The following is a 26954-nucleotide window of genomic DNA, read 5'->3' on the forward strand; positions in this document are numbered from 1 at the left end:
GCATATCTCTCCATATTGGTCTCCATACTTGGTCTAAGCAAACAGCTAGTCACCGCTTCATTCAGACTGGCGAGCGGGTAAATTATTCTGTGCTGCGTCTTGTTTCCTCTATTATTTGAAACCCTGTCCACCACGGGAGATGCCACTTTAGATTATTAATGAGGCTCCACCCTCCTCTCTCATGTGAGCGAATGAAGGGGGTCAACAAGTGAACAAATGGTCTCCCTAACAGTGTGCTGACAAACGAGGGTGATGTAATGCAGTATCAGTGTTTATAATTGTGTATTCATTAGTGCTAATGTAGCCTTAATGACACCATAATCAGCTTACTAATTGAATGTCATTACAAGGGATACAGATGGCTAATGTCACTGTTAGATATTGGACAAAGGGTGAGAACAATCACTATGTATGACAAAAGGAGGAAGGAATGACTTCATCTTACCTTATGGTTCACATTAGCAAAATCAGTGCAAATGGAAAACTTGTGCAATGCCTATTGTTGTATTTTAAGGGATTAAATGTTCTTAGTACAGCTTTATTGGTGACATTTTTGCACATAATGCTAACCAGGTGTCTCTTGTTCTTTCAGGTGGTGATTTAAAAAGGAGCTGCTTTCACTCCCCTGGACTCTCTGACTACATTACGTCTGGTATCCACCCTTTTGTCACGTCTACAGACGACTGCTGGAGCATGACCAGATTCTGTCAGTACCCAGAAGATCAAATCTGGATGAAGATAATTTTCACTTAGAAAATAAACACAAACTCACCTTGTCAAATCCTTCACACTCTTTTGTTACCTCATACCAATTTATATTCGCCGCTGACAGCTCTAACCTCCGTATCAAGTGAGAAGGGATATTGCTGCGTTTAGCCAGCATCATCAGCTAAGGTGATGAGCACTGTTTTATATTCAGGGCAATCGATTCACTGACCTTCTGATCCCATTAGCCACACACAAACACTCATACAGACACCTGAAGTTGGCCTCTGTTGTGTTTTAACACCTTGGTTTGGCTCCCTGTTGCCACACCTAGAGACATACTTTAACAGCTATACCAAATTGAGTGTTAGAAGTCCATCTGCACACTATAGTCTCCCATAGAGAACACTGACCTTGACTGTGGGTCGGACCTGTGTTTGTGTGTTTACATTAGTGGGAGGCAGGGAGCGGCACGTCCTGTCTGAGTTAGAATGAGAGCTGGTGCTGTAGAGCAGCCCCAACAAATGCTTTAAAAAGAAGAAGCTCAAATAGGTAAGCCAGAAAGCTACAATAGACTGTTTAGTCAGTTATTTTCATAACAATTGCATAATAATTGGAAAGTGTTTGTGTGTGCGAGTCTGTCACATTGTCAGAGCATATTAGAGTTGGGCTTTTCTAGGTCGTCTCACTTTGACTGACCCAGATTTGTCAAAAGAATCGAGCTAGCTGAAGATGTGATGTGACATTCCATTATAGTTCTTTTTATGTGTTTACTACCTGCTAACTTATCTAGTTCTTAATAAGGATATAGAACCTTAAACCAACAAACAGGTTCATTAAAATAATAGTTTTAGACTACCTTTTCATTAAGCCTTGTAATCACATCCAGGTATCCAGCTTGGCCTCTTATCCCTGATAAACACCTTTTCTTCCCTCTCCACACATCCTCCCAATACACTAAACATCCAACCAGTGTGTAAGCCTTGCCTTCAGGTCCCGTGGAGGATGAATGATGTGCCCACTCTTGACTATGAGTTGCTGCTGTCCCCGGCCAGCTCCTCGCTCCCTGGCAGTCCTGGCGGTGGCAGCAGCAGCAGCCCCCCACTGGCATTGGTTGGGGTTGACACTGAGCAGCGCACCGCCTTGGCCTTCGTAGGTCTCCTCATGCTTTTCCTGGTCTTCCTGCTGGTCAGGTGCTTCAGGATCCTGCTGGACCCCTACAGCCGCATGCCTGCATCATCCTGGACTGACCACAAGGAGGGGCTGGAGAGGGGCCAGTTTGATTATGCATTGGTGTAATAGTGTAACTGTTGTAGAGGATTTAGAATTGGGGATATTTTATCACGCAAACAGAATGTTTAATTTAGTTTAAAAATTGACAAAAATATTGTGAATGCTCTTAAAGGTGGATATTTTCCCAATGTTTGTGTATAGCTATTTTTATGAGACTGCAGGACCATTTGTAACAGGTCTGGTTCAACACAGACAACTGGAATCTCAGTGAGCCATACAGCAGAGCAAACGTTGGACCTTGAATGACAAATAATGAGCTGCACAGCTGCCTTAACCTGACCTATTTAGTCCAAAATGCTAACACATCACAACATCACTTTAGGGCTACATTTTGCAAACGAAGGCTTGTCATGATTTAAACACTATGGTTTTTGAAGGACCACAAACACGGACCACAAACACTCACCATTCACCACATTCCCATGGTGACCATTTTCCTTTGAGATCACAGATGGCTGCCAGGTCAAATGCCATCATAAATTCAGAACAGCTGTGTTAATCAAAAGCTGGAGGTAAAATCAGGCACATTTTAAGCAAATGTAATCTTTAACTGCAGCTTACATTAGCATCCAACAACCTCACAGCTCATCATTGCACAACTTGCTAACGGTAACGCTCGCTGGCTAGTTAATCTTACATTTTCTATCATTAGATTATGTTATTTGGCTTCAGTAGTGATCATGTAATGGCTATATGATATAACTGAAAATTCCCTCATTGTTAAGGAAAACACAAGCCAGCTAATGGCTCGCTAAAGATTGTTAACTTGTTCATAGCACTGTATACTCGTTTATTCCATACCTTTCAGCATTGAGGCTTAAATGTCCATTACATAATCAAACAAGGAAGGCTAATTCCTTGCTGAGGCCAAGTTATCTTGCTATGGGTATTATTATAATTATTTATTAAGTTAAAGGTTATGTCAAGGAGCTGTAATGTTAACAAGACATATTGAATGCCATCATTTACTGTTGTCTCCAATCAAATGTCTTGTAACACCTTTTCTCTCTGGATTTGATCATTTCAGTCGACATGCAGAAAACAGTCATAACTTAAGGAGTTTACACTTTCGCAGATACCCTTTAATGAGTCATTGTCCATCGTTTTATGTTTTGTGTGGACTGATCCTCAAGCAGCACCGCAGTATTAGATCCATTTTTAAAAAGCCTAGGCAGGTAGTTTATGTCTCCATACAATGTTCTGTGAGTAAGTTCTGCGTGTTTCTGTGTCTATAATGGAAAAGCCATAATGAAGCTATATAATCTCTAATTACTGCAAGTAGAGTTTATGTTCACTGGTTGTGTCCTTGGCTTTAGTCAGCCTGCCAAGTGTGGTGATGAAGCAAACAGCAACCTTAAAAAAAAGCTTTATTTTTCTATTCTTGACTCGTGTTTGGGAGTCTTTTTTCTATCTTTCTGTCCCTGTTACAATCTTTAGATTGTGGATTTTTGAGGTAGTCATGCAGCCATGTCTTAGAAGGAGGCAAAGCAGGTAGCTTTGCTTTTCTGTTGTGTTTTATAATTGTACATTTTTCTGACTATCAGCTTTGTTTTTGATACACTTGGTTGAATCTGTAAAATATAAAAAAAGTTTTTCCCTTCTTAAATTTCCACAGATATGTGGACTCAGTGAACGTCCACATTGATTCAGTTGGAAATGAAATAAAGTGGTTACTAATTTATCCTCTTTGTTTCACTTTTGTTAGACTTTTCATAGAGAGGAAAACTGAGGACACAAGACTTAAAAATATAACCCACAATACTTTATTGCCATTATTGTCACAAGACAAAAGTTTACAATATGATGTGAATCACTCTATTTCGGTGCCTTTTGACTGCTATTTGGTATGAGAAATCTTTGGTTTTATCTTTAAAAAGACGATGATTCTTCAGAAAATGTAAAGATCTGTCGCAATGGCTGACTGACTTTTAGATCCTCAGCTGTTATATGTGCGGCGAGATGATTGTCATTTCAGCTTTTAGCTGGAATCTGGTCGCAAAAAGTTTGAAAGTTAATGTGTACATTTCAACAACTGCAGCAAGATCCTTATTCCATAATGTATAAACACATACTTCAACGCAAGCAGATGATGATTGTTTCAAGTTTGACAGTGAAGCTGAGATACAGTAAGCACACGCCACACAGCTTTTTTTTTTTAAACGTGAAAAATAAAAGAAAAAAATACAAACTGACAATATAGGTACAAAGTATACAAATGTTCCCAGGTTAGAAGAATTGTTATGTGTTATAGACATTGCCTTGGCTGTGGGACTGTGCGGCAACTTTGCATCGTCAAGAGAAAAAGATAATTTAGCACCTTAGATCTCAGTTTAAGATGGTAAAGTTTGCATTCATTCTGTTTTCACTAAACAGTCAGTCATAGCTTTCATAAAAATGGATGCAAGGAATGTAAATTATCTTTAAGTCTGACAGTTTTGGATTTCTTTGGGCTGATTTGACTAATGGTTTGGGCTCCAAATAGTAAAATCAGTGGCTTACCAAATACAATGCTGCATTTACGTTTTTATTATCATTTTCTTCTTAACAGAACAAAGTCACCAGCACTTAAGGCCTTCAATCTTGGGTTTTGTGTATTTTTGGCAGCCTTGACATTTAAAAAAAAACATATACAGTTCACTTAAAAATATACAATTTAATTTTCAAGAAGCAAGTTTGATAATATTGCTTTATCAGCACTGAGACAAAACAAAAGACAAAACAACAAAAACAATAAATCCTACCAACAAAAAAAAACATGTTTGCAATCCAGATTCAAGACTGCACTTTCTTTGTACAGCATGAATAAGAGATGGTATTATCTAGCACCCTTTTTCTCTTGGAGAGAAAAAAAATCATGAAAGATGACCTGACATTTGTTTTTTTGTTGTTGTGAGGTTTGGTGTTTACCTGTGCTTGCCCTTACACTGAAATACATAACCTTTAGTTGCAGCTCAGGTTTGTCATGTACCTTTGAGACTTTGCTACTGTAATCAGGTGTGTCTCAGACATCAAGCCCACGGTGAAGTCGTGGATGAGCTACAAGCTACAAGCCTCTGACAGCTGACTATGGAAAAAGAATTCAGATTCATTTTTTAAGAGATGTTTCTCATGTCCAGTATCAGTGCACCTGAGGTCTGAAACCCCTACAAAGATTTTAAAAAGTCACCTGATCTACCATCTTTTAAATCTAAGAGCTACTTACTGCTGTGATCCCTGCTCATGATGGATGCTGAGCAACTCTGGCACCCTCTTTTGTTTCTAAGTCAACATTGCAGCATGGAATCCATGCTGAGAGAGAGGTAACAAAACATGACCGCATACACGCAAACACGTTAATCCCTGCTAGCCACTGTCTTGCAGACAGGACAGAAGTCAGTCACAACAGAGAAACACAGCTTGCTGTTTTCTCATCTGTAAATTGGTTGGCATCCAGCTATAAAACAGACTGCTGTGGACTAAAGAACCTGAAATTCTGTGTAAATGTTGCAGTCCTTTGTGTTTACATTATTCAAACAGCACAAATACATTAAATGACACTACAATACTGAGAGGGTGGACAAACTTTGTTCCCCAGTGTTGTAATATTTTTAAACTAAAGAGAGGTGACAAAGTCCTTAGACCACTATAACCGCCCCCCCCCCCCCTTTATTTTAGGGCCTGAAGATAACTTCTTTATAACACTGAAGGAAAATAAATCTGTCTAGAGACTGTACTGTGATTTAAATACTACCACTCTTGTTACTTAAAGACAGTTTGGGCCACTCTCAGCACTTGATGTCTAATAAAAACCCCTCTTGCTTGTCTGCTTCAGTGCGTCATGGACTTGTGAACCATCTGTCTGCCGTTTTGTATTAATTTGGGGGTGGATGGTCTAAGAATAGAAGCACCTCTCTTGTATCTACCCCACTGGCTCTCTCAGTGGAAAATGAGTGCTGGGTCGGGTACATGTGGAGGGGCGCAAAAGGAAATGTAGTCAGAGTAGAAAAAAAAACACAAAACATGAACATATAATAACATGAACAGTAACAAAGTGGTGGTAGATTTGGGCTGATTGACTCAGTCTTTAGTAGCCCTTGATTACTCCCTGTTGGAGCGGATGGTCCTGCAAGGGGGGAGTTATAGGATAGAAGGGCAGGTTATTACTCAAAGGCTCTACGAATCAGTCCAAGACAGGATCGCCAGCGCGATCTGAGCTCAGTGCAGGTGGATGAGGAGCTTGATGCGCAGGGCGTCTCCTATCTCCCCTTGTAGGTAGTCACTGTCATGCTGCTCTTCCAGCTGGTGTAGTCTGCGAGGCCCGAAAAGCCGCAAGCTGGCGATATCTAGCCGGTAGGTTCCAGGTGGGGGCGGCCTCTTGCCAAGCCGGAGAACGCTTTTTCCATCACGGCGCTCCAACAGGCGGAAGTGTTCATTAGCATTGCCATGGGTGATGACGTAGCGGATGTGGTTTTCCAGGGGCTGCAGGGCAGGCAGGAGCTCGAGCAGAGGCTCCTTGTTTAGCAAGATGGACAGAGAGAGGTTCATGTGGATGGAGTCCTGGGTGTCCACGCTAGCCATACTCACTTCTGGATCCTACAGTAAGGAGAAAGGGAGGCGGTGAAACATGTGGTCGCAGAAACTAAACACACTATATAACAAAATATTGAAGCATGTACCTTTCGGATCTCATTTTCATCAGCATTTCGTTTGTGTCGTCCATTCTTTCCTCCTCCTCCATTGATCTTGCACTCGTAGCAGGCCTCAGGGGACAGACTGTCGTCCTCCTCACCCTCCACATACTGGCCTGAGAAACCTGAACCTGTTATACAGTGACTTAATGGAAAATGAGAAGTGAGTTTTAGTATGCTGAGAATGAGGCGCGGGATATTTTTGAATCCATCCTATATGCTTTCCTGTCTCTTACCCCTGTCCGGCTCTGTAGAAACCTCCGGGACAGCCACACAGGTAGCCTCCATCGGTGTTGGAGCAGCCGTAGATGCATGGGTTGCTGCCTGTGCTACATTCATTCACATCTTGGCAGCCGCCACCGCTCTGCTCAAAATCAAAGCCAGAGGGACACACACACTTGAAGCTGCCAAGTGTGTTGTAGCAGGAGGCAGATCCACAGACTGATGCGCCCTGACACTCATTCTCATCTATGGGGACAAAAAAAATGAAAAATTAACAGGGGGATGTCTGTGAAGATGGCACAGTTCGTCATGTTTAGTAATGAAAGTTTAAAGTGATGATTATGTTGAAGAATGAAAATTCAAGACTATTTTTTACATAATTCAAAGAGATAAGTGCATTTAAATTCTTTCATGAAATGACTCAAATTTCTGTTTGATTCTATTGTGTTTTATATTGTTATCAATAGCTGTTTGGTTCATTTTTTAAATGATAGAAACAAAAAAGGCCTAAAAACATGATAGGATCCCTCTAACTTTTATTTTCTGAACAGCCACGATAAAAAATGAAAGCAGAAAACGTAAAATTCTTCTCAAATAACACACTGTATGTATGATTCACAGTAATGTACTGATGCTTCTGACGATGATTGCTCTAACTCACCCACACACTGGTTCCACTGGTAGTGCTGCACGTAGCCCTGTGGACAGCCACAGCGGTAGCCTCCCAGCATGTTCTGACAGCCGTGCTGACAGCGATGGTTACTGCCACACTCATCCACATCTGAAAAAAAAAAGAGGAAAGTTCATTCACTGATTCCGTAAAACTAGTTTACACCTTTGTTACAAACACCTTAACAGGACACCATCATGTCTCCATGATTGTGGAGATGAAAAAGTAAATGATAACTGTGTCCTCTAACCTTCACACTCCATGCCGGTGTTGTCCAAAGAGAAACCTTTTGAGCATTCACAGTTGAAGCTACCAGGAGTGTTGACACAAGAGGCCCGGGAACCGCATGCACTGCTCTGAGCTGAACACTCATTGTTGTCTGCAGAAAGAACAGAAATAAGGGAAAGTGAATATTAAGATTTTATTTTTCAAAAGTTACCTTTTTTTCTGTGATGCAAAAAAAAAAAACCCTATGTGTTAAGTGCAGAGTAACAGCTTCGTCAGCCTTGCACTCACCGATACAGGCAGTCTGGTGCTGTGTGAAGCCAGGTGGACACTTGCAGGTGAAGCCTCCGATGGTGTTGACACAGAGGAACTGGCAGTTATGCTGCTTGGTTGAGCATTCATCAAGATCTTCGAAAGACAGAAAAAATCAACAATAGAAAAACAAATAGAGGACATGAAGTCTAAAACCTCAAAACTATGAAGACTGCAATCCAAAAGATTCAGTATTATCTAATGCTTTTCAAGAAGTAGAGAATAGAAACGACTTTAATGGCTTCTTTATGCATGCAAATGGAAGAACTATATCTTTGATTTGAATGTGCAAATACCCCCAAAAATACAAAACATTTACAAACAGTCAGACATTTTAAACCTAAGCTAAGTACACTTGAAACCAAACCCCACACAACATGTAAAGGTGTAAAATAACCCACGGTCAAATAAATCAAATATCCTCCTACCTTTGCAAGTCTTTCCATCTGGCTGCAAACTGTATCCTCTGGGGCAAGAGCAGAGATAGCTGCCCTCTGTGTTTTTACACAGGAAGTTACAGGGCTTTGGAGACAGAGCACACTCATCCATATCTGTAATACACACACACACACACACACACACACACACACACACACACACACATATGGAAAATAAGGTAAGTAGTTATCAATAAAGTGGTGAACATCTGCAGCAATATTTAGTAGCTACAAAATATATATACATAATATCTTGCAATTTAACACATTGGTGAAAATAGAGTGTATCAACAGGAAAGAAATCAGACATACCAACACAGGAGGTTGCTGTGAAGTCCGTTTTGTAACCCACGTTACAGTGACAACGGAAGGATCCGATGCTGTTGATGCACTGACCATTCTTGCACAGATCTGGCATCACCTGACACTCGTTGATATCTGAAGGTGCACAGAAACATTTTAGCACTCAGGTCTTTAAACAGGCACTTAAAAAGGACTCACAGTCTAATTTAATTTCTTCATGATTGAGGGAGCTCTCCCTTGCAGATGCATTAATTTTTTTTAATTTTGTTTTCAGATTCAGATTCAGATTCAGATCTGAATCTGAAAACTGATGAACCGAAACTTTTTTTTTCTCCAGTTTTTGCTACTACTTCTTGAAATGACAGTGGTGAATGTTTTCAAAACACTTGCTGTGCTACTCACCTCTACCATCTGTGGTATAGCCAGGTCCAAGTGGGCACATCTTTTTGTACTGCACGGTACCAGGCAGTGGGCAGAGCTCACACTGTGACCCCCAGCCTCGGCCTGTGTTACAGCAGCACTCAGATTTGGTCACACTGTTCCTGCTGGTTGATGACTGCTGGCACATTGTCTGCAGAACCTCTGCATAACAGTAGCCCTTTCGGTTGTCTGAAGGAAAGAGTGACGGGAAAACATGAGGACTGTTCATGCTTAGCAGTGGATAAGAATATTCATCACATCTATGTCTTTATTATTCAGACTGCAAACATGATCTTACCAATGCATTCAGTTCCAGTAGAGCTCGCCTCAAAACCGTCATTGCACTCGCAGCGGTAGCTTCCGATTGTGTTGACACAGCGCCCATTCTTACAGATACCAGGCTTAGCGCGACATTCGTTCAGGTCTGCCAGTGAGCAGAGCAAAAAAAATTAGAGGATGAAGAGAATAAAGCAGATGAAGAACAGCTCCCATATTGTCTGAAACATTTTTACTTACCCATACATCCGTCTCCATCTGGTCTGCGCTGCATGCCAACAGGGCAGATACACATGAAGGTACCAATCAGGTTCTTACAGGTCATACCCTTAGAGTCACAGTCATCCAGACCCTCAGCACACTCGTCTTGATCTAATGAGTGAAAATACGAGCAGCTAAAATTAAAACAGTTTAATCCTGATTTGATTCATGATTTTTATTAATACAGCAAACCAGTAGTTTATGAGTAATGCAAAATCTAAACCAACAGGACTTCAGCTGCTTAAAGTGACATTTGAAAAATGTGTTCCCTCTCACCTCTGCACATCCGCTGGTCATCTCTCAGCACATAGCCAGCAGGACACATACACTCATAGGAACCAAAGGTGTTAACACATCGGAAGGCACACAGCAGAGGGTTCTGGGAGCACTCATTGATATCTGGCGACAAGATGTAATACACAATTATTGTATATGAAGCAGAAAATGAGATTCAAATGTGATGTGATGGAAGTGTCAGTGTGTGAATGACTGACCTTCACAGGTCATCATGGGTCCAGGTTCAAAGCCCTCCTGGCACGAACACTCAAAACCTCCCACCACATTGGTGCAGGTTCCATTTCCACACGGGTTTCCTATGGAACACTCGTCAGTGTCTGGAGAGGGGAGAAAGCCGCAGAAGAACCCAGACTTAATTACAACCAATAAAATATTCATGTGGAATGTAAGCTAAGCTGAGTATTAAAAGCACTCCATAGAAAAGCATATTAATACCCCAAATTACTTTGAAAGGTCTTGTTCCAAGTCCAGTTTCACTGACTGATTAAATAATTAGCTTATTTACGAAATGTCAGATAAATCTTACCAACACAGTTGACTCCAGTGTAATCCAGGTTGTATCCGAAGGGGCATTCACAACGGAACGAGCCATCAGTGTTGATGCAGATACCATTTTGGCAGATACCTGGGTTATCTAGGCACTCGTTCAAATCTAAAGAGGGCAAGAGAGGATTTGTGTCATTTTCCAAGATTTCTAGAATTTTTTTTCGAGACCACTTACTACATTCAAGAGAAATGTTCTCTTTTCAAAATCTATTCTGGGAAGCTCACCTTGGCGAGCGTCACCTGGTCCAGGCAGTGCTCCATGACCATAGGGACAAAGAGTGTCAAACGCAGCTGAGGACACATCAGTAAAGGTCAGTTTAATTTTTTAACAGAAATATGTTCATGTGAATATCATAAGTCCAACTTTCTGTGTTTCTGTGTGTCTCTGTGTTACTCACCCTCGACCTCTCTTGGGCACAGCTCACAGGGCAGTCCCCAGCCCTCACCAGGCATCTTGCTGCAGCAGCACTTGGCCTTCGTGGTGTTGAAAGCTTTGGGAACGGAGCATTTTCCGGCCTCGAACTTGGTGAAACAGAAACTCTCTCTTGTATCTGTTGTAAAACAAAAAATATATATAATGAAAAAAAAAACAAGCAATGATGCACAAAATAGCGAGTTTTTCTGTAGAATGATGTTAACAAATTTAAATCATGGGACTAACAAAGACAAAAGCTTCCAGCACTGCATTGGTTGGGGACACAAAATGTGTCAGATTATACGATTCACACATCATTCATACATCAGCAGTGTCTGCTGTGGAATACACTTCGCTAAAAGCTTCTCTCACCGTAGCAGCGTCGTTTGTTGTCAGAGAGAACGAAGCCTGGCTGACATGTGCACTGAAAGCTGCCTGGGGTGTTGGTGCAGGTGCCAAACTGACAGATGTTGGGCTCCACTTCACACTCGTTGATATCTGTGAGGAGGTGGTAAAAAAAAAAGGTGAGTGCCAAATTTTCCCTGATTGCTGATGTTTAATAAAAGGTGTTTAACAGGACTTTTTTTTTTCTTCCTCCGTTTTTATTATTTCTAAATCTGGCCTCGTATGTGTGTGCTTATTTGCTTTTTACCTATACACTGGTCATTCTGAACCTCATATCCAGGAGGACAAATACATCTGAAAGACCCATCGAGATTCTGACAAGTTCCTGGAGAGCAGGTGCCGGGCAGACTTACACACTCATTGATATCTGTGAAAAAAAAAGTATAGATCAGAGAATGCAAGTGTTCTTCCCATTGATAGTCAGAATAACTGCACAGTATCAATTCCTGAAGTCCCATAATGTGCTTACTTTTGATATTTTAACTTACCGACACAGTTTTTCCCATCCTGAGTATTCTCATAGCCCTCATGGCAGAGACACTGGAAGGAGCCCAGTCCATTGATACACTGTCCATTCCTGCACACTTGGCCCTGAAGGGAGCTGCACTCATCTATGTCTGTATTGTAAAGTAAACATTGAGAGGATTAGGACTCTGAAAATTTCTATAACTGTGTATATCCACTGGCAGCAAAAGCAAACAGATTCAAGAAATGTGGTTTTCCTGGCATCACAGAAGTTTGTTAAAGGTGGCTTATGTATCATTTTCTTCATTAAAATGCCAAAGTAAAAAAAAAAATACAATCTTAACAGTTTGAGATGTTGCCCTCTAAAGCCAAGGAAAAGTATAAGACAGTTTTATGAAATGCAGTCCAAATAAAATAAATTCAACATCAAAAGTCAACATCTTAAAGAAAACACTGTTGACTTTTATTTTTGAGCAGAACAAACGTTTATTCTTACCCATGCAGTCGTTGTTGTGTGTGAGCTCAAATCCGATAAAGCAAAGGCAGTTATATGATCCCACGGTGTTTTTACAGGTTCCATTACCACACGGCTGTCTGTCACACTCGTCAATATCTGGATACAAAAAGGAATAGCAACATTGAGAATGGTGAGATATCAAGAGCAGTCAAATATAAAAGGTGTGCATTATATGGCTAATGTGACTTTGCAGTGCTAGATCCTGCACAGTACTGTATGTAGGTTTGGTTTAGAGGGTGCGCCTCACCCATGCACATGGTCAGGTCAGCAGTAGCCTTGAAGCCGTTTTGGCAGAGACAGCGATAGCTTCCTTGGGTATCAATACACTCTCCGTGGCTGCACACGTTTGGAATCTCCTGGCACTCATTGCGGTCTGTAAAAGATCAAGAAACAAATGAATACATTAAAACAAATATAATGTGATAGATTCAAAAATTAAATCTGGATGAATCTGCCAGCTTCGCAGCTGTTTGTCGCTTGTTGTATGCAGAAATCTAAAACGTGTCATGCTTCTGTTGTATGCTTTTTATTACCCAGTGCACATTTCGTTCCTATTTATAGAATCTTTGGTTTAATTCTCTCATGTGTTTCCTGGTTTCTAGGTCCCTCGTCTGTTTGAATAGTTTCTTATGTGTTGGTATTTTGTGTAGATGACCCATGTGTTCTCTTTTCTTTCAGAATATAAGTAGACAAGGGGAAGCCGGTGGTGCAGTGGCACTGCGTGCGTCCCCATGTATCGAGGCAACAGTCCTCGTGTGGGTGACCCGGGTTTGCGTCCGACCCATGGCAACCCTACCGCATTTCCGTCCCCACTCTCTCTCTCTCTCTCTCCCCACCTTCTGATCTATCCACTTTTCTATCCAATGAAGGCTAAAAAGGCCAAAAATAAACCTTAAAAAAAAGAATAGAAGTAGACAAATCTTGAGCAGTAATGTGATGGTCTACTGTTCATACATTTAATAACTAATACTCAACAGGTTCCATGTTTTATATTTTCCTCACATCACCAACACATTCAATATGACCTCTCAGCTACTTTAACACTTGGACACCCCAATAAGATTTGTCATACAGGTTGTACTCACCCACACAGGCTCCGTTGGGAGACAGTTTGAAGCCCGGGGAGCACTCGCAGCGGTAGCTGCCAGGAATGTTTATACAGTTAGCGTTGCGTTGGCACAGGTTGTCCCCACTGTTACACTCATCAATATCTGCAAAGGGAGAGAGAAACAGGAGACATCCGTCACAGGCTCCATTACTGTCTGCTCAGAGCAGGCAGTCAGCTTGTGGACAGCAGGAGAGAAAACACAACAGCTCCGTTTTGTATCTAATACAAAAGACAGTTGTTGGCAGGTTGTTGAGGACAGAATGTTGAGCCAGGCGCTCCCATTCAGAGAAAGTATACTTGATGTAACAAGGGTATTGTTTATAATAATAATAATAATTTACACTTTATTAATCCCACGAGGGGAAATTCAGTTTTTACACTCTGTCTAACACACACATAGGCCGAGATACACACTCATGCACAAACAGGGTTCTAGTGACATGCATTAATGGAGAGGTCTCAGAGTGAGGGGGCTGCCCACAGCGAGCGCTCCAGAGCAGTTTTGGGGTTCGGTGCCTTGCTCAGGGGCACCTCGGCAGTGCTCAGGAAATGGACTGGCACCTCTCCAGCTACCAGACCAGTTTCCAGACTTGGTCCGTGCAGGGACTTGAACCGGCGACCCTCCGGTTCCCAACCCAAGTCCCTACAGACTGAGCTACTGCCGCCCCAATTATTATTATATTTATGTGTAAAAGGAAGCATTGACACCACAGAGTGGACTGCTTGTAAGTGTCTATATGCGTGTGTGTGTGTGTGTGTGTGTGTGTGTTTGTGTGTATGAATGTATAAGCATGTATGACAGATTTAGTGCAGAAATTGTATCACGGGTTTATGGTAGCAGAAATTATATATTTGTTTCCAGTGTATGTGACCTTTAGTATGCAATGATTGGGGGACAGGGACAAAGAGATTTGAGATTTTTTTTAACTGCTCATAGAAGTGAGTGTCGTTAGTTACCAGAATTGTGCCCCTCACAAAGGAAGAGGAAGAGTGAGTCTGAAGAAAACATTAATTTAGGACCTTCACAAAATGGGTTTACCTTCACAAATGAGCAGTATGTTGTTGTAACTGAAGCCCATTGGACATTCACAGCGGAAGCTTCCGATCTGGTTGATACACACTCCATTCTGACAGATACCGGGGATCTCCCTGCACTCATCGATATCTGAGCGAAACAACACAACAGAATGTTGTGAATGTGAATGTGTAGAGGTTATAATCTGTAACATACCAGTTTTATTGTTGTAATAAACTCACCAATTGGCTTGCCAGTGTGGATGTCAATAATAAAACCAGGAGCCTGATTACCACACAGTAGCTGGTATTCAGCTGAAACAGACAGAACAGAAAACACTCAGTGAAAATCATAGTGTGCTCCTGTGTTTAAACTGAGTGCTTATAATTGTTTTAGAACATGAAGTGACACCCACAGGTAGCTGGAGTGGGACAGGCCTCACACGGCTTGTTCCAGGCTTTTCCCACGTTATAGGCACAGCAGCACATCTTCTTGGTCATATTGAAGGACAGCTCGTTCTCACACGTGTCATTGAAGTTACGGTAACACACGCTCTTCCTCATGTCTGCATTAAGAAGAGGAAGACAATCAAAAATCTCAGAGATAGCACTTTAAAAAAATGCCATTTTAAATCATAATTTAGTTTGGACATGCACATTTGGAAGACATGATGAATGTTTTGTGAGTGTATGTGTCGTGTCATCTCACCCATGCAGTTGTTTCCTCCGTTGACCTGCATGTATTCAGGGGGGCATACACAGGTGTAGTTACCCAGAGTGTTGTAGCAAGTACCAGGTCCACAGATCCCAATGTGGGTTGTGCACTCATCGATATCTGCATGGAAAGATATGATGACAAATTATGAAAAAATTGAAGCAAGATTGTTTGAATTTTCCGTGTTGACTTCTCACACTTGGTTTGAATACAGGTCAAATAAATAAATGTGTCACATGCTGCTTGTATTTCAGGTCTTACCCTCACAGATGCGAGTCTCCTCATTGAGATAGTAGCCTGCTGGGCACTCACACTGGAAACTGCCAAAGGTGTTGACACAGTTTCCACCTTGGCAGAGACCTGGCAGCTCCTGGCACTCATCAATATCTAAAGAGGAAGCCAAATAGTTAGAACCATTACTGTCACTATTGTATTGATTTTATGTTCAACTGCATTTGCAACAGAATACAAAGGTGAATGTTTTTCTTACTGATCAAATGCAGCTTCATTTGCTAATTTAACAAGAGGATGGAAAAAGGTAGAACGGTTTACCTTCCAGGATAACAGTGATGGGGTTTGGTCTGAATCCCTCTCCTCCTGGACAAAGAGTCTTATACTCCGCTATGCACAAGACACAGAAATGGAAGGTTTTAACTATGAAACACAGGTATGCATTTTAGAAGAAGACACTGATTTTCTGAGGTCCTTTGGCGCTTACTTGAGTTAGGGGCCGGGCAAAGTTCACAGGGGTTTCCCCAGGCTCCTCCCAGGGAGCAGCAACAGGAAGCTCTGGTCACGCCTACTCCAATCTCAGCGCTGCAGGAAATTCCTCCATCGCCGCGTGCAAGGATATCCAGGAAGCAGTTCCCAACACGGGTATCTGCGAAAGGCAAATTTTGCTTATGAATACAATTCTTCTTTTCTTCCACAAACAGCATTTTAAACACATGCGAGGAAGATTAATCTTTTCTCTGCTACTGACACCAAGAGGGTTCACTAGGCATGAAGCTAATGTTAGCTTTAAGTTCATAATTATAGCAACTTCTTCAGTTTAAGATTTGAATAATGGAATTACTTGCTCCGGACCAGGCTAATGAAGTAAAATATTTGTCTCCTTCATGAAAACCTGCAATTCTCTAAAACATGTGGTTTTATCCTGTAATAGATTAAAACTTGCAAGCTTTAAATGTGACTCACCCACGCAGCCCACTCCAGTGGGGTTAAGCTCAAAGTCAGCTGGGCAGTTACACAGATAGCTCCCTGGAGTGTTTACACACAGCCCATTGATGCAGTTTACAGGGTCCGCACACTCGTTAATGTCTGTAGCACACAATGAGACAAACAAGAGATCAGCCATTTACAACATACAGTATAAAAGACCTCTTCATCACGTCTAATCAGCTTATTTTGTATGCAGCCATAACATATGAACTACTTTTATACTTCATATTCCTCAAATGTTAGTCACAAATAAGTGATTTCAGGGTAAACTGCACAAATACTAAGAAGAGAAAAACAGATGTGTTTAGATAGCTTTACTTGGATCTCTTTTAATGATAATTGAAGGATGTTATCAAGATACAGCAGAAGAGCCCTTAGTCCACTCTGTGTCTGAACTATGTGATAATGGAGCTATTGTGGAAGAGCGCCACTAACCGGTGCAGTTCCCTCCACTGCGGTCAAGTTCATAACCGTCATCACACACACAGCGGAACATCCCCGGAAGGTTCTGACAACTTCCAAACACGCAGATGTTCTGGAAGTTACACTCGTCGATGTCTGTGGCAAAAGAGTGCAAAAGGAGAGAAAAATGTTAGTTAACAACACAATGGAAAGATATATAAATAATAAAGACCAGACTAAGTGCAGCACCTTGACAAGCCTTGCTGTCTTCTGTAGGAGTGAAGCCCATCTCACACTCGCAGCGATAGCCTCCTGGAGCGTTCAGACACTGGCCATTCTCACACAGGTTCACGTTGTCTGCACACTCGTCCATGTCTGACACAAACACAACCAGTACATTATTAAATTAAATGTCCATGAAGCTCACTGCACACCCCGTAGAGTTTGCAATTATTATTATTATTTTTTTTTAAAGATTTGTTTTTGGCTTTTATGCCTTTATTATAGAGGGAGGACAGTGGATAGAGTCGGAAATCAGGGAGAGAGAGTGGGGAGAGACATGCGGGAAATGGGCCACAGGCTGGACGCGAACCCGGGCCGCCCGCGCGCGAGGACTGAGCCTCAATACATGGGGTCGCGCGCACTGCCGCTGCGCCACCAGCGACCCCAAAGAGTTTGCAATTATTAAACAAGTTTCAGCCATCTTACCAGAGCATGAAAATCCGTCTCCATTGAAGCCCTCTTTACAGGTACACCTGTAGGATCCTGGTGTGTTGACGCAGTCTGCATTGGGGTTACAGTTGTGGTCCTCTGCCGAGCACTCGTCCTGATCTGCAGGAACAGAGTGAAAACCAACGTGTGATGATAAATCTGGCAAAAATCCTTCAACTTCTTTAAGGAAAAAAAAGTATTTGCATTGTGTTTCATTTTAGAAAAAGGTATTCTGCAATGTACTCACCCACACACTTGATGCCGTCTCCCACCCAGCCATCTCTGCAGCGACATTTAAAGCTGCCAGGCACGTTGATGCAGGCAGCATGCATGTCACAGTTATGAGCTCCGATCTCACACTCATCAACATCTGGTTAGATATGAACATTTGTAGTTAATAAATAGACAGATGCATACATTTTTGTACTGGCTGTGTCCCTTTAAATTTTATGCAAAACAAACTAGGTGATGAATTAATTATCCTTTTAAAAATGTTAGACCTGGAACTACTGTATGCATCGCTGACCCGTCTCAACACTCCACTCATATAGTAAACACCCAGGGGACCAGGCCTCACACAGACATGTCACAGATAGCTCAGTGTGTGTGTGTACCTGTGCAGCCTGTGGATCCTTTCTTGACAAAGTATCCCAGTTGACAGTGACAGATGAAGGATCCTTTCGTGTTCTCGCAGTCGCCGTGGAGACAGATGTTTGGGTTCAAGTCACACTCATTAACATCTGGGGTGAAGAAGATGGACAGACACAATAATAAGAGAATATTCTGGCTTTATGAGATCGGAGCCACAGAAAAATAAGATTGACAGGCAAAATCCAATAGGTCAGGTCAGAGAGATGGAATAAATACGTTAATGTGACAGGCAAAAACAGAATTTTAAAAAATACAAACAGAGGGAATAGTTTTAAACATGTGCAAAGCTAAAGACACTTATGTTTACAAAGTTACAATCAAACTGAAAGTGTCTTTTTTTTCTCACCAATACATGTCCTCATGTCCATTGAAGCCATGAAGCCATCGTAACACAGACAGCGGTATTCCCCAGGGATGTTGGTACACTGGCCACCGTCACAGATGTCAGGAGTCTCCTCACACTCATCAATATCTGAAGACAAATCAAAAAATACAGTTTTAATGGGGCTATAGGAGCAGTGCCAAAAAAGATCAGTTTAGTAGACAAAATATGTCTATCTCTGCCTTAGTGAAATTGTTTGTATATCTCTCTTTCACTGTGAAGCACTTTGTGATGTCAGTTCTTGTAAGGTGGTATAAAAATAAAACTTACTTATTGGTCATTTTTGTGTTTGCGAAAAGACTTGAAAACATAATGAAAAATATTGAGTTTTTATTACCTGAACAGGTTCTGAGGTCAGGCATAAGAGCGTAGCCCTCACTGCAGCTGCACTCATAACTACCCTCTGAATTGGTGCAGTGGGTCTCACAGCCTCCATTCATTATGGTACATTCATCAATATCTGCCAAAAAAACACACACAATTACAGTTTCGGCACCCAGGTCTCATTTGGCATGATTAACAGAGTGTTTGCAAGAAACTGAATTAATCAATTGAATTTGATAAATACCAAGCATTTGTTTTAATATTATGGATGTGCTCACCAACACAGCCCTGTCGGTCGGGGGTTGCCTGGTAACCGGTGTCGCAGGAGCACTGGTAGGTTCCTGGCATGTTGACACACTGCCCATTTTTGCACAAGTTGTCACTCAGTTGGCACTCATTCACATCTGACAAGAAAGGAGAATCATGCATTATACATGATGAAGTGAATTTCACCACAGGGTGATGATTACAAAAAAATAAAATAATTACGAGACAATATTATAGTTTATGGATGCTAAATGGTCCAGTGGCGAACAGAGAAAATATCTTTGACAACTGTGATATGTTTAACCATGTAAGAGTGGTCGTGAAGGCATATGTGTGTGTATGTGCTGTATGCTGTGTGGCCCACCTTCACAAGCAGATCCGTCAGTGCTGAGTGAGTGTCCTGGTGGACAGTCACACTCATAGCTGCCTTCAGTATTCATGCAGGTTCCTCCACGGCACAACAGTGGGTTCCTCTCACACTCATCAATGTCTACAGGCAAGAAGAGAGGAAGAGGAACATGAATAAAAAGAGGACAACAGGTAAGAAGTGAGTGGTAACATTTAGCATAAATTTCATATTGTGGACAACAATTCAAACAATGTTTCTAAGTGTTTCAATTAAATATTGTTTTATTAAATGCGAATGGCCTCCACTTACCCATGCAGTTCTTCATCATCATGAATCCACTCTCGTATCCCTCGAAGCATTCACACTCAAAGCTGCCTGGTGTGTTGACACAGGATCCATGACCACACAAGTCGGGGGAGATACGGCATTCATCGATGTCTAAAATGAAAAGACAGCCAAAGGGCTTACTCAACAAGTTCTTTATGATCTCGATGGAAAGATTTTAATGAAATTAATAGCCCCATCCCTCTCTCCCTCTCTTATACCTGTGCAGTTCCTCTCCTCAGCCGTCAAAGCGAAACCATTGTTACAGCGACACTTAAAACTGCCAATCGTGTTCCGGCAATTTCCATGCGTGCAGAGACCCGAGAAAACCTTACACTCGTTTACATCTGTCAAGAAAGACATTCAATTAAAATAAAATGAAAAGAACTGTGATCCTAAAAAATATCAGAAGTAAATTTACTGGGTAATAACACAATCAAGTGATTATATTTAACAGAAATGTGACTTTTAAGGATCTTGTGAATACTATAACAGTAGGCTTCTAAATGGACTCAATCTACATCCATATGATGTCACACATCAATAACAGTAAAAGCTTGAATACTCAGAAAGTATCAAAGTCTTTGAACCTTTATAGAACGCTCTGCCAGTCAGGATATCTCCTCTGTTAGCAAAGCCGGGCCCTCTCGGACAGATGGTTCTATACTCAGGTGAGCCTGGTTTGGGACACTCCTCACAGTCAATTCCCCACGCAGCACCCACTGAACAGCAGCACATATCCACGCGATATCTCCCCGGCAGTGGCTCACCGCACTCATCCTCGTGCCACTTCATGAAGCACTGCTCGCTACGTGTATCTAGAAAAGTTGGTTATAAAAAGGCAAAGGTCAGTTGAGATTTTTCTTTTGAAAGGCTTCGTTAACAACATTTTATATAATAATAAATGAGATGTGAGATGTCAGTCCTTCATTTTTCTTACCCACACATGTGCGTCCAGAACTGTCCAAGGTCAGACCCTCAGCACACTCGCAGCGGAACGAGCCCTGGGTGTTCATGCAGCGGCCATTTGTACACACTCCAGGGAACACCTCACACTCATTAATGTCTGTGGAGAGCGGGACATTTTAAGAACCATGATTACAAGGTGGAACACACACAGACATGCACATACTTTTTGTGCATGAAGTCTATAGGGAGAACATAAAGGCACATTACAAGGACAAAAAGATTAAATGACTTCATGGAGGCGATGAAGGTTGGTCACCGTTCATTAACTTATTAAATGTTCTTACCTTCACACACAAGGCCCTTCATACGAGCAAACCCTCGAGAGCAGGCTTTGTCTGAGGAGACATAAGAAGATTTAGGGATGTAACAAAGAAATTCTATGTATAAGCACGGCAAGTGAAGTCAGGTTTATGGGTTTTCTTTACCAAAGCAGCAAAAAATATCTACAAAACCTGAAATGTGACTTTATTTGCTCCTCCATCCTTTTAGATGATGGATTAACACTGCTTTAATATTATCTTATCATTATACGTATAACATTAATGTAATTATTATCACCTGTATGTATTGATTAAGAAAAAAAACAATTAACTTGATTGTTAAACAATCATCAAAGTTAATTTTAAGGTTTGTCTAAGTGTCACAATTGTGGGGTGCCACTTAAAGTCTTAATGGTAATGGTCAGAATAAAAATACTTTAACACTGAAAAAAAATAAGTAGCAGCATTTGCGTTTGTATGTGAGTGTACTCACCGATCTCACAGGGTTCACATGGGCTTCCCCAGGCGGCTCCCAGTGTGGAGCAGCACTCAGACTTCAGCGTGGCTCCGTTAATGTTCACCTCACAGCGGTTGTCTTGTATTGTCAGCCAGCAGGTGCTCTTCATGCTGTCTGTGGTGCAGACACAGCAACAGGAAAAAAAAAATTATAACCCTGTTTTGTATAAACAGTTAGTAATATGTGGTTGCTACATTTTCTCAATCCACACAAACATTGTCTGTAGTTCTTTCTTAATGAAACATGAGGCTGTTTTTTTTATTTTAAAGTGGACAAGAAGATTTACAGATTCACCCATCATAACATGAATCCACATCACCTCTGGAGGACAAAATGTCAAGTACATTTAACTCTGGTAACCGAATGCACAAAAAATCACCATGTCTCCTTTAACGCTACTGAATGAAATAAAACCTCTGTCTCTAACAAGAGCTGATTAAGACCCATTACATGACATTAAATCTTGCGCTTTTCCATTTGTAAGAGTCAAACTGTAAGAGTGAGTCATAACAGACACCTTTTCCCTTAAACTACTAGACCACCCAACAACAATGCTACAATTTACTTTCCCTTTCTTCCCCTGCTGAGCGATCGACTAATAAAAAAAACACAGAAATGAACCAAGCCAGAGGAATTTGTGGATCTCTGACAGAGCAAGCTCTTGCTTATATATGAGTATTTATTTAATGACTCATTTTCCCTTCCACTAACAATAACATCTGTATTCAGTGTTCTGTATTATCATGGAGCTTTCTCAGAATGATTTCCCTGAAAAACTAACTCGGACTATTAATCCTTTGCAGAGGGCTTTACATACCAAATGTCATTTTGAATCTGACAATGATCTCTATGAAATTCAACAATCTCCGTGAACACCACGGCAATTCATGGAAGAATTTATTCAATATCATTCTGTGTGTACATTTGTGCCCAACATCTGTGGCTCATAAAGTCTCTGCAAGGCTCCTCAATACCTGAGCCATTGAAAAGGATTGTTTACAAAATAGAGAGTACACCAGGATTAGGATGATTACACAAAAAGACTCTTGTCACAACAATTTCCCATTGACACTTGTCCCTAAGTGTGTGTGATTATCTCACCAGAGCTGTTTCTCAGTCCCCCAGTGCTTCTCTAATTTCCAGGCATTTTAGAGGAGTGATGTCTTACCCACACAGATGGTATTAGTGGAGTCCAGCTTGCTGCCGTGTGTGCACTCGCAGTTGAAGGACCCAGCCACGTTACGGCATGCTCCATTGATGCACGGGCTGGATTCACATTCGTTGATATCTGAAACATGTGCAAACACACCTTGGGTCAGGGCTGAGAGGGCTGATTCAAATGGATCATCATCCGTATTCAGCAGGAAAAAAACAATGAATGTGTGTTTGTCTTTTCCCCAAAAGCCACATGTTTACTGGAAAATAGCAACACATCTGGCAATAATGTCACTGCATAATGACCTTGATTGTCAGTAAAATTTACAAAACACATGTGGATGTCATTCAGCACGCACAGTTGAGTGGATTTTACGTGTCAGAGAGAATGTGTGTTTGTGAGGATACCTTCGCAGGTCTCTGATTCAGGTTTGAAGACGTATCCCTTAGGACATGAGCAGGTGTAGGAGCCAGGAGTGTTTCTGCACAGGCCGTTGTCACAAAGCAGACGGTTCACCAGACACTCATTGATGTCTGCAGTGAGGTGAGGGAAGGAAAAGAAGGAATTAGAGAAGAGTAAAGTTTTAACCAGTAAAAATCGAAATAAATTGTTCCAATTGCTATTTTATTATATATTTTGCTACAGTGTAACTACCCCAATGCTAGCTTGATGTCACATTATGACGTTGGGATGACATGAAATCCTGACGTTGGGCTGACTTTGAATCCCTAAATCAGACTGATGTCAAATCACAGTCTTGATATGACATTAAAATTCCAACTTTTTATTAATTTTATTTATCTGGACATTGGCCTTATGTTAAATATCAATGTTGAATTGACATTGGATGGTGATGTTAACCTTAACTCTAATGTCACTTTTGGGCAAAGATCAAATCCCAAAATGTAAAATTGATGTCAGAATAACATTGTGAACTGCCATCAAATCCCAATGTGAAATGTGTTAAATTGATGTCTAATCCAAATGTGAGGCTAACTTCAGATCAAGATATTGGGTTGATGTCAGTTCCAGAGTTTTATGGTGGACAACATTTAATACAAATATTATTCTGTTATTTAATTTCTAATTTTTTAATGTCTTTACATTGACTTGTGCCACTTATAGCTGCCCTCTTCTAACAGAAAGAAAGAGAGTTTCACATATTGACAGAAATGTGCTTTTAAATGAGGGTGTTGTCAAACCTTACCAACACAGGTCTTGCCACTGGTGTCAGACTCGTAACCAATGTTACAGATGCAGCGGTAGCTTCCTCTCAGGTTCTCACAGATGCCATTCTGACATATTTCCGGGTCCAGAGCACACTCATTGATATCTAAAAGAAGACAAGAAATATTTATATAAACACTTATACATGTTTCTCAACAGTACATTAACGTCATGGATGGACGTACTCACCTCTGCCATCAGCTGTAATACCAATACCACTGCTGCAGACAGCCTGGAACTCAGCTTTAAAAACACATGTAAAAAAAACAAAACAATTAATTTTCTGTGACTTTATAACAAGGGTCTGCAAGAATTTAAATAAAAAGTAATATTAAAATATTTTTACCTGAGTTTCTGGAGGGACAGGGTTGGCACGGTTCTCCAAAGCCGTGTTCAGGATTTGCACAGCAGCACTCAGACTTGGTCACTGCACCAGGGAAGGGCCTCGAACACGTGCCCATCTTTATGGCACCGTAGCAGGTGGTTCTCATGTGTGTGTCCACACACACTCTCCCATCTACATCAATAGCTAGGCCTGGAGGGCACTCACAGCGGAAGGAGCCCTCAGAATTGATACAGCGGCCATTCATACAAATGCCAGGTGTGAGACACTCATCTATGTCTGATGAAGAGAGGGAAAATGCACACAACACATGTTGGATTAAGTTTATGAGCTAAGTCAGATGTGTGTTCTGATGTATCCAGAGATTGCTTCAGACAATAAATATACAAATTATGCCTTTTAAAATGTTCTATATTCTTAGCTATCACATCATGGGAAGTATTATTGGAAGTATTTGGGTTTTGCGCCTCTAATGTTTTTGTTATGGTGTGACCAAAATGGAATGTCAGCTGCTCTCAAAGCTTTCAAACAGACATAAATACATCTCTCTCTCTCTGTAAACATTCCGATTGAGTGTTGTGCACCTAAGGGATCTCACAAACAGTCTAACTTCTAAAACGAAAATGTGCACATACCAGGTCAAAAGGAGGTCTACAGGATTTCAATGAACAGCAAATAAATCAAAACTGTTTTGAAGGCCCCTTATTTTCCCCTCGACATGAGGTCTCTGTTTGCATGATATAAATCATTCATACCAGTGCAGTAGCGTCCGTTGGGGGCTAAAGAAAAGCCAGGTTTGCAGATACACTTAAAGCTGCCGTCCTCATTGATGCACATGCCATTGAGACACATGTTGGTAGTGGCACACTCGTCATGATCTGGAGGTGTGGGCAAGAGGAGAAATCAGGCAACGTGTGTTGAAGTAAGAGTTCACGTGCAGGTCAACCTGTTTCTGTGTTGGCTCCTTACCAATGCAGTTCTTTCCATCGGGAGTTAGCTCAAAGCCAGCATTGCAGACACACTGAAAGCTTCCCTCTGTGTTTACACAGCGGCCATTGCGACACATCACTCCGTTCATAATACACTCATCAATGTCTAAAAAAGGAGAGCAAAAGAGGTAGAAGAGAAAGACAGCTTATGTATAAACACTAGTCAAACTGAACTCTGTGAACTCTGTCGACACCAAGACGAAGAAACAACTGGGAATTTTTGAATGATCGTCATTTGATAGCTCATATAGACGTACCAATGCAGGCTTGTTTGGAGAGTGTTCCCTGGAAACCTTCATGGCACTTGCAGTGGTAGGATCCAGGTGTGTTGACACAGTCTCCATTGGTACATGGTTTACTCACACACTCGTCCACATCTGGAAAGGGTAACAAATAAATCAAACAAAAAACTTGAACTAGAAGATTGAATACAAAGAACTAGATTCATATTTATGCAGCTTTTCCAACAAGCATCAACACACACACTCCTATTAACTTCCTTAAATCGGCAGAAGATGGCAGTGCAGTACATGTAGTTACTGTGGGATTCTCGTAGCTGTATCTGCCAAGAAGGCTGAGGGAGATTTGAGAACTGACTCAGTATATAGCATGCACTTTTAATTCAGAATACAGTGTCTGTGTGTGCATATGTCTTACCAATACATTCCCCACGTACATCCTGTCTGTATCCCATGTTGCACTCACAGCGATAGCTTGTGGGTGTGGGAATGCAGCGGCCGTTCAGACACAGGTTGGTGAAATGTTTGCAAATGTCAATGGTGTCGTTCACAGACACAGTGCCTAAGAAAAATAAAACACAGTAGGAGAAGATTTAAGATAAAGTACAACATTATTATTCACACATATTAACATTCAGAAGATAATCACCTATATGTTGAAGGACTCCGCCATTGCCTCCAAAGCTTCCCCCGTTTCCTCCAAATCCACCGCCATTTCCTCCAAAGCCTCCTCCTCCATTGCCACCAATGCCTCCATTACCGTTTCCATTAGGTACACTGGGGAACTTAAATCCATACCCATTGCCATTGGTGTTGGGGAAATGTCCGTTGGGGTAGCCATGAGGCAGACCTTGGGGAACGCCCACAATACACAGGCGCCTAAACTCATCTGTAAAAGAAACAGTGATCACAAGGAACAAGTCAGTTGATGCAAAGTAATGTGGATTATTATAGTTATTCAGACTCAGAGGCACTTTGAATCACCCTGATCACTTGAAGTCCTACAGACAGTGTTTACACCCCCGAATCCTGGAATTGCAGAACTCACAAAAGCCAATGCACTTGAAATTCTTTTTGAGGTCGTTTTGTTGAAGTCTGTTACTAAGTTTACTATTTGTAATGTTGTTTACTTATATGCTCCATATTTCAGCAAAGCCTGAACCGATAAAAACAGACAATTGAGCGTGCAAAATGATGAAGTCTACTGGCATCTCTTCTGGCAGCAAGTGACAGTATGTCTTGTCCTTTTTTCCATATTTGAAAATAATTAAATATTCATGTGTTTTTTAATGAATATGATGTTTTGTGTTCAACAGAGCATGTCTGTTTGTATGTTTGTTTTCACTTCGT

The 26954-nt window shown here is 41.3% G+C and overlaps 2 protein-coding genes across 2 annotated transcripts in view; one reads left to right on the forward strand and one right to left on the reverse strand.

Moving 5' to 3' along the window:
* Positions 1 to 1001: 1001 nt before the first annotated feature.
* LOC306827681 (cortexin-1-like) lies at positions 1002 to 3673 on the forward strand. Its single transcript, XM_079349657.1, has one exon. It carries the CDS (start codon positions 1711 to 1713, stop codon positions 2002 to 2004), a length of 294 nt encoding a protein of 97 aa, XP_079205783.1. The 5' UTR covers positions 1002 to 1710; the 3' UTR covers positions 2005 to 3673.
* A 65-nt stretch (positions 3674 to 3738) lies between these two features.
* Positions 3739 to 26954, reverse strand: part of fbn2b (fibrillin 2b) — a 61945-nt gene continuing 38729 nt past the window's right edge. Inside the window, exons 11-65 of the mRNA XM_079349654.1 lie at positions 26254 to 26493; positions 26023 to 26166; positions 25623 to 25742; positions 25346 to 25471; positions 25132 to 25254; positions 24380 to 24655; positions 24223 to 24276; positions 24014 to 24139; positions 23214 to 23339; positions 22819 to 22938; positions 21627 to 21764; positions 21158 to 21208; positions 20845 to 20970; positions 20495 to 20722; positions 20126 to 20251; positions 19890 to 20018; positions 19596 to 19721; positions 19243 to 19368; positions 18978 to 19100; positions 18605 to 18730; positions 18222 to 18347; positions 17855 to 17977; positions 17605 to 17727; positions 17146 to 17271; positions 16930 to 17052; positions 16471 to 16593; positions 15992 to 16153; positions 15826 to 15894; positions 15535 to 15660; positions 15268 to 15393; positions 14975 to 15124; positions 14802 to 14873; positions 14584 to 14709; positions 13522 to 13647; positions 12684 to 12809; positions 12416 to 12532; positions 11943 to 12071; positions 11702 to 11821; positions 11422 to 11547; positions 11033 to 11185; positions 10860 to 10925; positions 10615 to 10740; positions 10286 to 10405; positions 10068 to 10190; positions 9771 to 9902; positions 9553 to 9678; positions 9237 to 9443; positions 8844 to 8969; positions 8523 to 8645; positions 8074 to 8190; positions 7808 to 7936; positions 7549 to 7668; positions 6902 to 7133; positions 6654 to 6810; positions 3739 to 6570 (exon numbers count right to left, since the gene is read on the reverse strand). Of these exons, the coding sequence (XP_079205780.1) occupies positions 6193 to 6570; positions 6654 to 6810; positions 6902 to 7133; positions 7549 to 7668; positions 7808 to 7936; positions 8074 to 8190; positions 8523 to 8645; positions 8844 to 8969; positions 9237 to 9443; positions 9553 to 9678; positions 9771 to 9902; positions 10068 to 10190; positions 10286 to 10405; positions 10615 to 10740; positions 10860 to 10925; positions 11033 to 11185; positions 11422 to 11547; positions 11702 to 11821; positions 11943 to 12071; positions 12416 to 12532; positions 12684 to 12809; positions 13522 to 13647; positions 14584 to 14709; positions 14802 to 14873; positions 14975 to 15124; positions 15268 to 15393; positions 15535 to 15660; positions 15826 to 15894; positions 15992 to 16153; positions 16471 to 16593; positions 16930 to 17052; positions 17146 to 17271; positions 17605 to 17727; positions 17855 to 17977; positions 18222 to 18347; positions 18605 to 18730; positions 18978 to 19100; positions 19243 to 19368; positions 19596 to 19721; positions 19890 to 20018; positions 20126 to 20251; positions 20495 to 20722; positions 20845 to 20970; positions 21158 to 21208; positions 21627 to 21764; positions 22819 to 22938; positions 23214 to 23339; positions 24014 to 24139; positions 24223 to 24276; positions 24380 to 24655; positions 25132 to 25254; positions 25346 to 25471; positions 25623 to 25742; positions 26023 to 26166; positions 26254 to 26493 (7508 nt within the window). The 3' untranslated portion in view covers positions 3739 to 6192. The remainder of the gene's footprint in view (positions 6571 to 6653; positions 6811 to 6901; positions 7134 to 7548; positions 7669 to 7807; positions 7937 to 8073; positions 8191 to 8522; positions 8646 to 8843; positions 8970 to 9236; positions 9444 to 9552; positions 9679 to 9770; positions 9903 to 10067; positions 10191 to 10285; positions 10406 to 10614; positions 10741 to 10859; positions 10926 to 11032; positions 11186 to 11421; positions 11548 to 11701; positions 11822 to 11942; positions 12072 to 12415; positions 12533 to 12683; positions 12810 to 13521; positions 13648 to 14583; positions 14710 to 14801; positions 14874 to 14974; positions 15125 to 15267; positions 15394 to 15534; positions 15661 to 15825; positions 15895 to 15991; positions 16154 to 16470; positions 16594 to 16929; positions 17053 to 17145; positions 17272 to 17604; positions 17728 to 17854; positions 17978 to 18221; positions 18348 to 18604; positions 18731 to 18977; positions 19101 to 19242; positions 19369 to 19595; positions 19722 to 19889; positions 20019 to 20125; positions 20252 to 20494; positions 20723 to 20844; positions 20971 to 21157; positions 21209 to 21626; positions 21765 to 22818; positions 22939 to 23213; positions 23340 to 24013; positions 24140 to 24222; positions 24277 to 24379; positions 24656 to 25131; positions 25255 to 25345; positions 25472 to 25622; positions 25743 to 26022; positions 26167 to 26253; positions 26494 to 26954) is intronic.

Source organism: Symphodus melops (genome assembly GCF_947650265.1).
Source record: "Symphodus melops genome assembly, chromosome: 8".
NCBI classification, from domain to species: Eukaryota; Metazoa; Chordata; class Actinopteri; order Labriformes; family Labridae; genus Symphodus; species Symphodus melops.